This window comes from Chiloscyllium punctatum, chromosome 2 (genome assembly GCF_047496795.1).
Source record: "Chiloscyllium punctatum isolate Juve2018m chromosome 2, sChiPun1.3, whole genome shotgun sequence".
NCBI classification, from domain to species: domain Eukaryota; kingdom Metazoa; phylum Chordata; class Chondrichthyes; order Orectolobiformes; family Hemiscylliidae; genus Chiloscyllium; species Chiloscyllium punctatum.
In genome coordinates, this window is record NC_092740.1 from 39,737,531 (window position 1) to 39,752,463 (window position 14,933).

Genomic DNA, 14,933 nt, shown 5'->3' on the forward strand with positions numbered 1-14,933 from the left:
TATCCAAAATCTATTGAATTTGATGGAAAACCAAGGACTGTGGACAAAAGACAGAGAAGTGAGGGTTGAGGTAGAAGATTCACCATCATCTTCCTGAACAGTAGAGCAGCTTCTAACGGCCAAATGGCCTACCGCCCCTGTTTCTTATGTTCCTAAGTAAGCCAACATATACTTACGTTTTACAGCATCAAGCTATTCTAAAGCAGTCACATTTGATGCTCCTTAATTATAGTGCACTTTTTCTTTCCAGGTTCTTTTCCACCTCAGCAATCAAGACAATACATTTGCTTACCATGCTGCTCCTCTTAAGTGTTCTTTTGCATGTAAATTAATCTTGATTCAGTTTACACTGTCATGCTGAGTGGTACAAATTGCCTATAACAATAAAACAGCACGAGTAAAAGGCAGATTGAATGTGCGCCTCACTTGATAGGATGTTACTGTGTTTTATGCCAATACATTAGCTGAAGATAATGAATCTTCTGTTCTGAAAAGCATGGTATAGTTGATTTTTAATTTTACTTCAATGGAGCAGTACCTTGTCTTTTAAAGAACAAGTTAGGCAAACTGTTAATGACAAGAGTGTTAAGGTTAAATATGAAGCATTGCATTCACTTGTCTGAGTGCTATCCATCTTTCCATTTACAGGAGGTTGACAAAAGTACAGGCTTTGTGCAACATTTCCTTTAATTACATGCTGAGGGAGCAGGCTTTTAAGATAAACATGGTTACATTAATTTATTCACCATTTGCTGTTGAATAGAGCTCGATGGAGGTAGTTTAAATCATGAATGAGTACAGAGCTTTGCAACAACCTTATGCCTAGCTTGCCTGCAACTAGTGAACTTTGCTTTGTCTGGTTGAAAGCAGCCTATGAACCTTTTTTTCAAACTAATGTGTCTCACAACCATATAGCTTCACTATTATGTCAGCTGAACTTTAATCTTTGTTTTCTTTGATCACTTTCTGCAGTTGAGAAAGTGTGTGGGTGTATGATTTGCTGCCTTTTTTAATTCTCTGTTAACTTTTTGGGTGGGTATAATAATGCCCTGAATCTCAGTGTAGTTAAACCAATGCTGGTATTTTAATCATTGTTGCAGCATTTCGAACTCTTACCATATTTAGAGCCCATTTATCATAAATTGTGTTTAGACACTCTACAATACACTCTAAATATGGTATTTACTCAACAATTCAAAGCAAACAACTGCAGATGCTGGAAATCTGTAACAAAAACACAAAATGCTATAGAAACCCATCAGATCTGGCAGTATTTGTAAGGAGAAGGTTTTGAGTCCTGTGACCCTTTGTCAGAACTGAACAGGGGGAAATTGTGAAGGAAAGAAGTGAATGGTGTACATGGAGAAAGTGTGGGGAGGGGGGAGGAGTCTTTAAAAAAAAGGGGTAGGCAAATGCAGATTGATAATAAGTTGAGAGACAGAAAAATGCTGGCTAGGGCGTTAACACGTAGTGTTAGTGGTTGCAAATGTGTTGGTTATGCTGAGAGTCACCCATACAACACAGAACTTAGGGGTATGCAGGTAGGTAGTGAACATAAAGAAGGCTCTCGCATCAACTCAACATACTATGAACTGCACTCAAGATTCTTAATTGTTTACTTTTCTATATCGTGCTTCATTTTAGATCCTTGCAATTTTGTTAATTCTAAAGCTACAAACCAAATCTCTGTCTGTTAACACAAACACATGACCCCCATGAGCAATCTAGAAAAAATTAGAATTCCATTTAATAGAAAAGACTGATTAGTAACATCAATTTCGGTGTGCAGTATCTAAATGGATATTCTAAACTAATTATTAAAGAGCAGTAGATTTAGATTTAAATCAAGATTTCCACCATTTCATACAAATTTTAATCCTCTGGAAATGTCATCAGTGACATTTTTTGGTTCTCATCCTGTGAGTTGCAATACCTTAGATTAACCTGCTAGGTTTGTTTTTATGTAAGAGACACCATGAGAATTTAACATGGAATTTTATCCTCTGCCATATTCATCACCTACAATCAGACCCCACCATTAGCGATATTTCCCTCCCCACCATTATCTGCATTATCCACATTCTGCAGAGACCATTCCCCCTGTGATTCCCTTATTCGATCCAAGCTCCAACCAACCCACTCTCCACACCCAACACCTTCTCTTGTCACTGCAAGAGGTGTAAAAGCTGTGCCCACACCTCCCCCTTCACTAGTTTCCAAATCTCCCCTCTCCCTACCTTATCCCAGATCCAACCCTCCAACTCTGCACCACCATCTTGATCTGTACTAACTGTTTATCTTCCTTCCTACCTATTCGCTCCTCTTTTCCCACCAACCTATCATCATCACCCCTTACCTGCACCTACCTATCGCCTTCCCAGGAGCAGCCCCAGCCTCATCCCCATCCCCATCCCCAACCTCCTATATTTATCTCAGCCCCCTTCCCCATCTCCCTCTCCCATCCCCACGTCAACTCTCCTGCTCCTCGGATGCTGTCTGGCCTGCTGTGTCTTTCCAGCACTACACTTTTCAGCTCTGAATCTCCTGCACCTGCAGTCTTCACTTCCCCCTGGAATTTTGTGTCTAACAATTGCTTCTCTAATTTGCGTAGAACTCTACGTATTTTTTAAAATTACTCGTGCAATACAACATTAGTTAAAAGCATATCAGTTATTTGTGGTGAATACCTTTTTTATCAATCTCAGCAGATTCATATGACTTAGCTTAAGTTATTCATATTCAAGCAGAAATTTTGAAGTGTTGTGCTTTAGAATCTGTTCAAATTATTTATTTCCACTTGATAATTTATTGATAGAATGTGGAGTATCTGGGCCAGGATAGTTTAATAAACTTGAACCAAATTCTCACACAAGAACATTACAATGGCAGGTGGCACACAAGGTGTCAGGTCGCATCATGTCCTAATAGGAAAAATTGAAGCTTACATCCATGCTTGTAATGGTCCTCATTAAAACTAACTTAATGTATATTAAAATTTGTTATAAGATCATACAAGTATTTAAAATGGAATATATGGAGAGCAATGAAATGTGGATTTTTATTTCCACTCATGAGATGCACCATAACTCTCACATGGAGATAAAAATCCTATTTCACTGCCAGTCGTCGTGTGTTCTGTATTTATGGCCCGTGGTGCCTGATTGGTTCACATGCTTCAGACTCTTTCTTTATTATACAAGGCTGTGTACATGAAAGTAAAATATAGAATTTTAAATCTCTTTTGATGGAAAGCATTATGTGAACATTTATGCATCAGTTAAATAAGACTTCTTCCCTCTTCCCCCCCCCGCAAGTTTAATTTTTTAAGTATCTTTCCTAATCAACTGCTTATTTTCAGGTTTTTAAAAATTCCATTCTGAATAGAGTCTAAACCACTTGACTCCTCAAACAAGAATCGGGAACAGGATCCAGTTTATAATGAGACAATTGATTGGTCCAAAAATGTAAGGTGGGGGCAGATGAGAAACCAGTACTGAAAACACAACCATCTTCATTTGATACTTATTTCATCCACTTGATATGTAATGTCTAAAGGTGATAAAACAAGAATTGTTACACTGACCTACATTAGTGTTGCACACGATTTTCGCTGTATTGATTTGATGGGTATATCTTTGCACTGGGTAAATGAATCAGACCCCATAAAGTGCAGTGATTCATACTAAATAATTATTTTTGCATATTCAGTAAGTTTTTTTTAATCTTCTCTGTGAAATAAAGTTAAATTTGACATGGAATAATTTAGTCAGTTTCAATTGCTCAAACATGCATTGCTGTTATCATACAAACATTTCTGTGCCAAATAGCAATTCCTGGTTGTACCTTGTATAGTGACTAATCAGTTTCTCTGATTATTGATGACCTCTGGTACGTAAAATGAGTTGTACATCAGGAACTGTGCAATTCCTCATTGTAAAAAATAACTATTCAGAATTAGCTTTTATATGCTGTTTGTGGTTCAAAATATTCTTTCAATGTTTAAAACGGAATATTAGAAATAAATGGAGAAATCTTTAATTTGATCTGAAATTCAGTGCGGTTCATTGTGATTTGTAAATTTGTTCTGAGAAAATAGTTTTATGTAATATTGATATCAATATAGTGGTAATGTTTGAACTGTCAGTTTATCTAACCGTACAAATTGTACACTTGCAGGAAAACTGACAGGAATGAATGAAAATTCTACAGCAATCACAGGGTCTCCACAGAATTCCTCCAGCCAGGCAATTGTGCATAAGGTGGTAAACATGGCTAATGTTGGGGTTGTGCCTTCTGGCCAAGATAATATACACAGGTAACTCAGACTTTTCAATTTATTATTTAATATGATTTCTGAAAACACTGGATTTGTGGTATAATCATTCTGTGAATGTATGGTGGAATTTTCTCATTTGGAATGCATTGAGATAGTGAGTGAGAGAGTTGGAGGCTTGCCTCAGTTGAAAGATTCACATGAGGCAAACTATGACAGTACACCATAGGTATTTTATGAACATGTAAACATCTGTACTCAATTTGAGCTCCCTAAATTGTTTAAATTGCTTTGGCTTTTTGTATTTTTTTAAACTACTTAACTCATTCGGCTTAGCTAGCCTGGATGGGTGATCACAAACATAGGTACTAATCTCTTGTTGCTAAAGTATTTAATCATGTGCTGGGTGTGACACAACATACAATTAAATTAAAATCAGGTTAAAACTGTTACTCAAATTTGACAAAACAACATACAAAATTACAGTTGTACTTTTTCTTAAAAGCAACTAATGTATCATGAATGTTAGAGTCTTAGGTCCCTTTTATATCTTTACCCTCTCACCCTAAACCTATGCCCTCTAGTTCTGGACTCCCCCCACCACAGGGAAGAGACTTTGTCTATTTATCCTATCCATTGCCCCTCATGACTTCATAAGCCTCCAGGGAAAACAGCCCCAGCTGTTCTGTGGAAGGGTCACTGGACCCAAAACATTAACACTGATTTCTCATCACAGGTGCTGCCAGACCTGTGCTTTTCCAGCAATTTGATTTTGTCTGATTTACAGCATTTGCAGTTCTTTGAGTTTTTATGTAGGCTAGATGAATGCAGAGTCACTGAGATAGGTTGGTTGGCTGGTATTGGGTGGGATATTCTTTGGAGGGTCAGTGCAAACTTGATGGGCCAAAAGGCCAGTTTCCACACCTGTAGGAGTTCTAACTTCATGTGGTTAGGTTTTCCCTGTAGATCCTAGAATTCAGTTGATATCCAGCTTCTGTGGAGATAAATAAGAAACATTTTCATTTAACTAGATTAGGACAATGATCAACATTTAATGTAGGATTCTGGCAAAAGGCAGTGTGTTTAATTCTAATTTTAAATTTAGATTCCTCACATGTCCCTGTTTGATCCAGGCCCACTTTTTCTTTCCTTCATCAGTCGCAAGTCCTCCTCTGCTTTTCCCATGTCATTTCATTGTCATTTTATTGCGGCATTGCCTACTCCCGAAACTCACTTTCAATACTTAAGAGAGTTCATTTATTCTGCTACCAGCAACAATAATAAGGTCCCTGGGGTATCTTCCTTGATATCCACCTACTGGTTCCATCCTCTACATGCCACTCTTTCAGTCGCAGATTCTGTTTCCAGAGAAATGGCAAGAGCAGAAGGCTGGGAACCAGTAAGTATAGGAAGACAGGACCTGTGACTGGCAAGAGCAGCTTCTCACTGATTCGGTCATGCCCACACTAACTACTACTCCGGTCAAACTCTGCATTGTTTTTCCTCTCGTTAACATGTTGTGCCTTCAATTGTTGGAACTACAGAGGAGCAATAAGGTAAGACAGATGTGTACAAAGAGAGCCTTTTTCGAACCTTTCACTTCCATCTTCAAATTTTTGAAACGTTGAATTGATTAGAGTTCAGAATCGTGTTTATGTGACCCTTACTGCAGGTGTGGATGATGAATGCAGACAAGATCAAATATAGTAATGGCTTTTGGAACTAAATAAATGGTTGGTACTTGTTGTCTTTTGTGTCATAAAAAATGTCCATTTTGGATGCGCAACCAGATGACACCTCTGACAAGGTGAATGTATCATAATGGGAGTTTCCACTTTAGTGCAGAATGGGAAAATTATTTCCCATCAAGTTTACAACTGTATAAAGATAACAACATGAATTTCAAAGACTTGGAGCATGTGTGGAAGATGTCAATAAAGTAATGTACTTGTGTAGTTTTATTTGAACTGAACATTGTGTCCTGCTGTCTGCCCTTAAAAAAACAGTCCTGCCTATGATGTATCCACTTTTATTTTGTGATCATTGATCTCACTTTATGAACTTAAAACATTTATGACAGGAGATACACCAACTGTGTGATGTGTATCAGCAATGCAAATATTAATACTGAGGAAAGATTTGGATGTATAGAAATGGTTCTTTTGAGTCAAAAATCTAGGTTCAAATCCTATCTGCCATAAATATGCCTGAACAGGTTTAAGTAAAAGTAATAGTTCTGTTTATTGTATATCAATTGTGTTATCTATAATCTGAATTAGTGTACTGCTGGAAAAGCACAGCAGGTCAGGCAGCATCCAAGGAGCAGGAAAATCGACATTTTGGGCAAAAGCCCTTCATCAGGAATGACTAGTACCATGTTTAACTATATGCAGATGGAGGTGTAAATTGGTGATTCATTGAGCACATTTTTTTATAGCAGCATTCAATCTCCTAATATGCCAGTTCACACCATAATGGTCAGCTCTGAGCATCACCTAGTACAACTCAGGAATTTGGCATTTTGCACTGTCCACGTGTATTGCGGAGGAAGACTGTCATCTGAGAAGGTGCATGATTCGGTGACCTTCATTTGTTCTAGACCCAATTTTTCATCACTGCTCACCTACCAATGCCCTTCCAAATCAATTAGCCTTGCGATATCACAGTGACTGTCTCCAGTTGTCAGTGTATGCCATTTTCATAATTCACTTGCAGTTATCCTTCTAGAAGAGGCATGGATACTAAGGAGGTTGTGACCCATACCCAGTTCGCCATACAGGAGATCATTGTGTATATAGCTGGTATCCATTCAGTTAATGTAGTATGAGCCAACAGGGGCCATTGGCTTACTAATGAATTAGTACATTCTAGGATATCGGAGTTGTTGACCCTGTCCAGTCTGAGGAGTGGAGAGTATGTTTGAGAATGCGCAGTTCCATATTCTCAGCCAGGTAACTGCTGTTCCACATTCCTATTCAGCTTGGGCCGAAAGTTTCGCTTTTGGAGATGTGTTGATTTCAGCATCAAGTGAAAGATTGCTACCTATAGTGGCCTAGATATGTGATGCCTTCAACAAATCCCTGCCTCCACATTATTAATGCTGATGGATGGCAGTATGGAAACATGCTGGACCATGGCTCTCATCTTCCTAATGCAGTAACCAAACCAAACTCTTTATACACGTAAGGAAGCCTGCCTTTTGCCATTGCAGGTTTGTCTTGAAGCTGACATTGTCAGCCAAGCCCTTGCCCTCTAATGAGGATGTGGCACACCTTTTGTCTTTGACCTCAGTTGAGCAAGGCTGCACAGCTTTCTGTCAGTCATGGTGTGTAAATAGACATTATCTATTGACCTGAAGTAATGTGACAGCAGTAAAAAGAAGAATTTCTAAAGCGCATCAGTGCTAGAATACAACTCCGTTTGACCTCACTGCTGATCTCAAAGGGTTCCAATGTTGCCCATCATAGCTGACTTTTACCCATCATCTTGCAGTGGAAAGAGGTGATCACATTTTGCAACTTCAACAGGCAATTTATCATAGAATGTAGACCAATACAGCGCAGAACAGGCCCTTCGGCCCTCGATGTTGCGCCGACCTGTGAACTATTCTCAGCTTGATTCCCCCTATGCTAACCCATCACCGTCCATGTGCTTATCCAAGGATTGTTTAAATCTCCCTAATGTGGCTGAGTTGACTACATTGGCAGGTAGGGCATTCCATGCCCTCACCATTCTGAGTAAAGAGAGTAGCTCAAGTAGCTCAAATATACTGCCTTGGCCCACACAGTTGAATGCTTTAGTGAGATTGATGAAGACAATATATAGTATTCTTTGTTCATAGCATTTCTCTCAGGTGCAAGACTGAAGATCATGTCAATTGTTGATCTTTGTTTTCTGAAATCACATTGGAATGCTTGGTCGATGTATTCGGTCAGGATCTGCAGTCCAACACCGGTATAACGGGCAAATACTCCTCTCTCACTGCTCAGCAGGGAGTGGTTTTGGTAGTTATTGCAATAGCTGTTATCATCTTTGTCCTTGTACAAAACTGAATCTTTCCATCACCCATATCCTGGGGCACTGTACCTCTCTCCAATTGAGACCAAGATTTGTACAGGTGCTGCAGACAGCTGGTTTCCTCTGCTTGAAAAGTTCAGGTGATATGGCATCAGATTTTGCAACTTTGCGCATGGAAAGTGAGTCAATGTGGGTTTAATATCACACTTGCCATAATATCAGAGCATGGCATCCAGATCTGCTTCAATGGTGGTGTTCTCCTGAGAGTACATGTAATGTTCCATGCATTTTAATGGAACCATTTTCTTTGCTGATGGACCTATTGCCATTTTTCATGCTTTCATACTTGCCCTTGGCATTCCCTGTGTTAAAGGACATTTGGATATTCTGGTAAATTATGATCTGTAGTGCACCACCTTGGTGGTGCAAACTCTGTTGGATTTTACTTTGAGCAGCTCTAAGTGCAGTGGAATTTTCTCACTCCTATGTCTTTTCTAATTATTGAAAGTAGGCTACTTGGCTTGATTGACAAGTTCCATCAACATTGTGAGCATTGAACCAACTAGCACTTTTATAGTGGAGAGTGTATCATGCAGAGTCCAGTATTGTATATGATATCCTGAGGTACGTTAATATTTTTTCACTCCTGTGATGTGGGCCATCATTTGTTGCCCATCTCGAGCTGCTGTTCAGAAGATGGTGGTGAGCAGCTACCTTGAACCACTACATTCCATTTTGTGTTAGTACACCCTGAATGCCAGAAGGCAGTTCCAAGATTTTGACCTGACGACATTGAAGGAGCAGCAATATATTTCATATCAATATTTCAAATTATTCTATTATGCTTCTGCACTCTTGATTGGGTTGCTTCTTCAATCAAGTCATGGAAATATTGGCTTTGATCTGTGTATGCAGTACATCTGGCAGTGATACAAGGATGGCCTTTTTGCTTTGAATTAAATAACTTCTAGGCTCTCATCCTAACCAGTGCTCACCAGATAGTGAGCTATAGAAGTCTGCAGTGTAGCAGCTACATGTGTTTGGAGATTAATGATCATATCTAGATGGTGCTACAGCCTGTAGCCTTGATGTCTTAGGACACCTTGGGATAAGTCTTATCTGAAAGATGTTCATTACACACAGCTTGTGGTTGTACCAAAACTTTGGTCTTTGTCCATTCTCATTTATCTTTCCCATGCTGCCATGTCTGAGGTAGCAGGACTACGTCTCATAATCTGTAGCTACTCTTGTGTTGGAATCTTGTACAGGTCTTTGCCTGTGGCCACATTTGAGTCAAGGGACAGATGGACAGAGCATATTCTCTTGAGCAGATGCAATTACTGAAATTGTCTCTGGTAAATTTAGGAGGTAAATGCTTGTGTTTCATTGTGAAAATAAACTCAAGACTCCGGATTGGCTCCAGTATTCTCCTTTTAACAACTGGTTTTTGAAATTATGAAATGGTCTCTGCCTACTTCACCAGTGACAAAATGTGCTTCGTTTGTAGGCATTGTGTATTTAACTTGCATAAACCTGAAATTTTGTCTAAAAGCAGTTTATTTAATTGTGTTTTTTTTCTGGGTGCTGAAATATCAATCTACGGGGAAATGCTTGACTCAGCAAAGATCATACCAATTTGGTCCTTACATTTAAAAAATTTACTCCAAGGAAGTGGGCAACACTGTGACCATGTATATTTCCCATCCCTAATAAAATAAATAATTCTAAAGCCTCCTCATTGAAAATGGGTAAAAATATTAAGATTATACTCTTGATTGATCAGTTTCACATCTGTGAGAAATTAGCAATAGCCATTCAGGCTTGTAGTGGAGAAGTTTGGGGCTTCATTTCGATTTAAACACTTTAGTTCCATCAAATTGCCATAGCAGTAAAATGTTTAAGTTACCAGTTGTTGACTTTGGGATCTTGCCTGGTCCCACTTAAATTGCTGCTATGTGCAGTACAATTCTCTAGAAGCAGTTAGACCAGAATCTGGGAAACCTTTAAAAACTGCCTGTCAATTCACATGAAAAGTGCTACAAATCTGAAGAATGAAAAGGTTAAACTACGACAAAACAAATTGTGCAGGTTAAGTTTGATGAGTGCTTCTCCTTAAACTCCCATCTAATTTTATTATGGCTTGATAAAGTGTAAGCCTATTGCAGCGTAGCTAATGAGTTCAACACTGCAACAATTAAGGATTTCTAGTCAGAGAGAGCTTGTTTTAGAATCCCTCCTGGATTTCTTGTGTCTAAACTACTTCATTCTTAATATTATTACAGTTTGCTGTCACCTAAAAGGTAGCACCTGTATACAAAGGACAGGATGATTATATCTAAGTGATGTAAGTCTGCTATTTAGAGGAGTGTTTAGTCTGAATTTATTTATACTTCAACTTATATGGCTGATGTGAAATCAGGCAATCAAATCTTAGTGCAGTTTTATTTTTCCTACTGTTCTGTAAAAGTAAGATCAAACCATACAAGTTATTTACTTCCTATCAGTAACGAAACAATTGAAACAGGAAACTGTTCACCTATTGCCTTTAAAGCATTAATAGTTTAGTTGGCTGATTTTTATTCAGTAGCTTCAAAGTAACAGCTTCTAATTCCAAAATGGGGTAATTGCTTCTATATAAAATGTGGAAATGTAATAAAAAGGTAAAGTAGTTGAAAGTTATGGGTGAGCTTAGATTAATTGCCCAATGTGTAGTCACGTTGTGCACTTTTAAAATTGTGATTGATAATACCATGACTGACTGCCTGCCTGCTAATAGGTGTTAGTCTTGAGCTCTGAACAACACAGAAATTCCATCACATTACTGAAACATGGGAATGATGTTCAAACCTGAACCATTAGGGGGCAACACTGCTTCTGTTTGTGTTGAATTTTCTGGCTGGGACCAATTCGCTTTCCAATCCAGTGCAGGATTTGACTATATGTTGGAATTGGAAGAATGTCAGTTTCCAGATATAGTCATACTCTCTAGGCAGTTTATTAAAATTATTTTTGATGCTGTGCCATTATGTTTGCATAATTGCTAAAATCATCATACCCTATTTTTCCAAGTTTTACATTTGTTGTTACAATATAAGGGACTACTTGGATTTAAAACTATTCCTCCCTCCCTCATCTTAAGCTTTCATATTTGAAAACTTCAGTTTTAGAAATGTTGGTTTAATTCAATTTCATTCACAAAATTTATGTAGTTGTTTGAATAGCATTAGGTCAGTAAATTGTGTGGTTTTTGACATTGCAACCCCCTCTATGCAACCTTTTAAAAACATTTATACTGCAGTTTTAACCATTCAATATTCATAGAAGTCATCTTAGCTTTAATTAATTTTGGCTCGAATCAATACTATGACAGTCTCATCCTAAATTTCTGTAGATTCCCTCTTTTTTCATCAAATTGGTCTTGGCCTGCTTGTAGCTTTTATATGGTTCCGTTCAACATTTGTCAACTTTGGACTAATTATTTTTGTACAACTAGGGCAGGGCAATGCATCCTGCGATCGTCTTTCTTGCTAATAGGATTGTGTCTGCTTCAGCAATCAGTAATTGAAGGATTTGTGTCAAAAAATGTGTTGCCCTGAGAGGGCTGTTGTCACAGCTGCTGGAAACCAACAAATATTCAACAAAGAATGGATTGGAAGAGAGGAGAAGCTGAGAAAAAGCAGAAACCATGCAGACCCAGGCAAAAATCTTGTCACTATTTAATGTAATTGGTAAAATGCAATTTAATTTGTAAACTATTAACTGATTTATTTTTTAAAATGATTTGTTCCTAAATGTTTTAATAGAAATGAATTCATTTTAAAGGCCAAAGGTTGATAAAATTTATTAACATTATTAAAGCAAAATGAGTAGGGAATGTTTGTTTTGCTATTATTAAGGATAGCTGTACGGAGGTGAATGTGAGATTAAGTGCTTCACAGTGAATGGTCCACCTTGTGATACGATGTCAGTTTTTATAAATGCTATGTTTGTTACTACGTCAGATTCAGTTGATGGATCCCTTTATATCTTGCTTAGCAAGCTAATATAAATCTTAACTTTATTATGTAAAGAAGGACATTCTGTTTTTAAAAACCTTCAATTTAAGCAGTTCTTGCTTAGTCTGTTGATTGTAACTGTGACTGAGATTTGGCCACCTGGCTAAATTGGAGCATCTGAGGGCAACAGTGAGAGAGGTGAACGGCACGGAATAAGGCAGCTGAAAAAATTTTTTTTTGTCGTGTTGAGCTCAAAGTTTGAATGTTATGTTTTGCATTTTTTTAAATATATATTTGGAGCTGAAACACTTGGTCCATGTCTAGTGATCCTAGCAGCAGCACTATAGAGATGTTACAGTGCTTTGGGACAAGTACTACTTGAATTGAGTGTTTTAAACAAGTGTAACTGAACATTTGGAAAATAATTGCCCCCGAGCTAAATCCTATAATTAGTGTGCCATCACCAAGATATAAGGCTTATTGGAAAATAACTCTGCGAATAAATTAGGTAGAAAAGTGCTCTTTTGCATTTACCAGGCACTACTGATGGTTGATATTATGAATGTTGTACAGGATCTTTCAATTCAAAATATGGATTAATAATTATTATAGTTTATTGCAAATTATATATTTTTAATTGTATTTAAAAAAACAAATCCAAAATTGCTTGGTGGCTTTCCCTTACTGGGATCTGGGCCTGAACCAAACCTAGATTGATGAGGCAAAAGTTTAGATTTGCATGCATGAGGCCTTCTGTAAAATTAGTTTGCTGCGTCTCGGTCCAGGTGTCTCTTGTCGCAGGCCACTGTCCCTAATTTGATAAGAAATTGGTAGTCATCCAGAACATTGTTGCATTCTTCCTATTTTTTGCCCCATTTGCCATTTGGAGTGGGTATCTAAGCCATCCATAGGTTGCATTTGGTTTAATTTGGTTTACAGCACTGAAGCTGGAGAGAGGCAGTGGTATAGTGGTCATGCCACTGGATAATCGATCCAGAACTCCAGGCTAAATGTTCTCGGGTAGAACGGTTCAAATCCACCAGGGCAGATGGATGACCTAATGAAAAGCTGGTCTCTTGGTGACCATGTAGCCACTGTCAATTGTGATAATATCCAATCAGGGAAGGAAATCTTCCACACTTACTCCATTTGGGCTACATTAGAGCCCAGAACACTCCTAAATTAGGGATGGGCCAAGGGATTAGGCCTAGCCAGTGATGCCCACAGCCATTGAATGAATAAAATAATGTGTTTATCATTGGGTGAGAGTACAATAGAATTATACAGTCAATTTGCATTAAGATTGTAAGGATAAGACCTTCAAGAAATGCAGACCAGGAAAACATCAGTGAAACAATGATTCAGAGTTAGTTCAGTCTACAATTTATGCATTGTGATTGCATTGTCTGGTATTTTAGTAAATCATATTTCTAAAATCTTCATCATTCCCTCCATTTCTTATGTTTTGTAATGAAAACAATTTAAAATGAGGGAGCACCAAATGAGTTGGTGAAAATTGAACAGTTATAACATGTCCACATCACTTTGTTACAAAAACAAACTCCAAGGCCATAAACACAAGACATTAAACTGTTGATCTGTTATTCCTAATGGATGTGTCAAATCATGTTGTTCTCAAAAGAAAATACAGCTTTGGGCTGCTATAAAAATAACTTATTAATTTGAATTTTAAAAATCATTATTGAAAGTCATCTTCTGAGCCATTACAAGTTCATTCCAAGATTTTAGTTGCTGCTTCAGTAGATAAAATAAAATTGTAGTGGCTGTTGAGCATGGTAATGGGATCTTGTGCAGGGTATTGAGTGGATTTAGATCGGTTTTATTGGTGTTTAAGGTAATTCACAATGAGTAATTCATCTTTTAAAATCCAATTAAAGGCTCTAAAAAAATAACTATGGAAATTTCCTGTTTTTAGATGTGATAAGTTACAAAGACAGCTTCAGAAAATTTGATTATTTTGGTAACTATTGCTTTTGCATAATGTTCAGTTTTAAAAAGAGCTCAGTTTGATAGAAGATCACGTTGCTAGGATAAAATATTGTGGTTCATTTTAAAAGAATCTGTTTCCTGCTTAAGTGGCTAATATTCTAATTACGTTTGAAGAGAAAGTTTTTGATTATCTGCTGATAAACTCCCTCTCTTGTGGTGATGATAATTAAGCAGCTCCCAGTGGACTCCCACAGGCTCTGTTCAAGGCCTACATTAATTGTCAGATGTGAGACACTGACCAGTTGGTTTGCTGTTGAATAGATGACTGCGTGCTGTCAGCCCAGTAGTGTTTTATGTTGGAGCATTGTGAGCTGTTGTCAGGGCTAACTGGGACCTATTGTGGCTAAAGATGTTGTGCAAATTGAGGCAGATGGCTCTGATTCAGACACGTGGCATTCAGAAAGAGGAAAATGAGATCGGCCTGCAGAGTGGGGTCACTTCAGGTCAGGGACTGTTCTACATTTGTTAGTGTTTTCAAAAGACCCATGTGCGACAACTTTTTGTTTTGCACTAACAACAAAAGGAGAATCTCTGGACGTGGAGGATAGGCGGCTGTTGGTACTCTGCTGTCCTTTCATTTCTCTCCCTGGTGGCTTGCTTTGCATGCAGAAAGAATTAGCAGGATTGATAGAAGTTTA

At 37.9% G+C, this 14,933-nt stretch overlaps 1 protein-coding gene across 1 annotated transcript in view; it reads left to right on the plus strand.

Moving 5' to 3' along the window:
- ap3b1a (adaptor related protein complex 3 subunit beta 1a) overlaps positions 1-14,933 on the plus strand; it is a 314,446-nt gene that overhangs the window by 282,903 nt on the left and 16,610 nt on the right. The window contains exon 26 of the mRNA XM_072547465.1: positions 4,177-4,315. Coding sequence (XP_072403566.1) covers positions 4,177-4,315 — 139 coding nt within the window. The remainder of the gene's footprint in view (positions 1-4,176; positions 4,316-14,933) is intronic.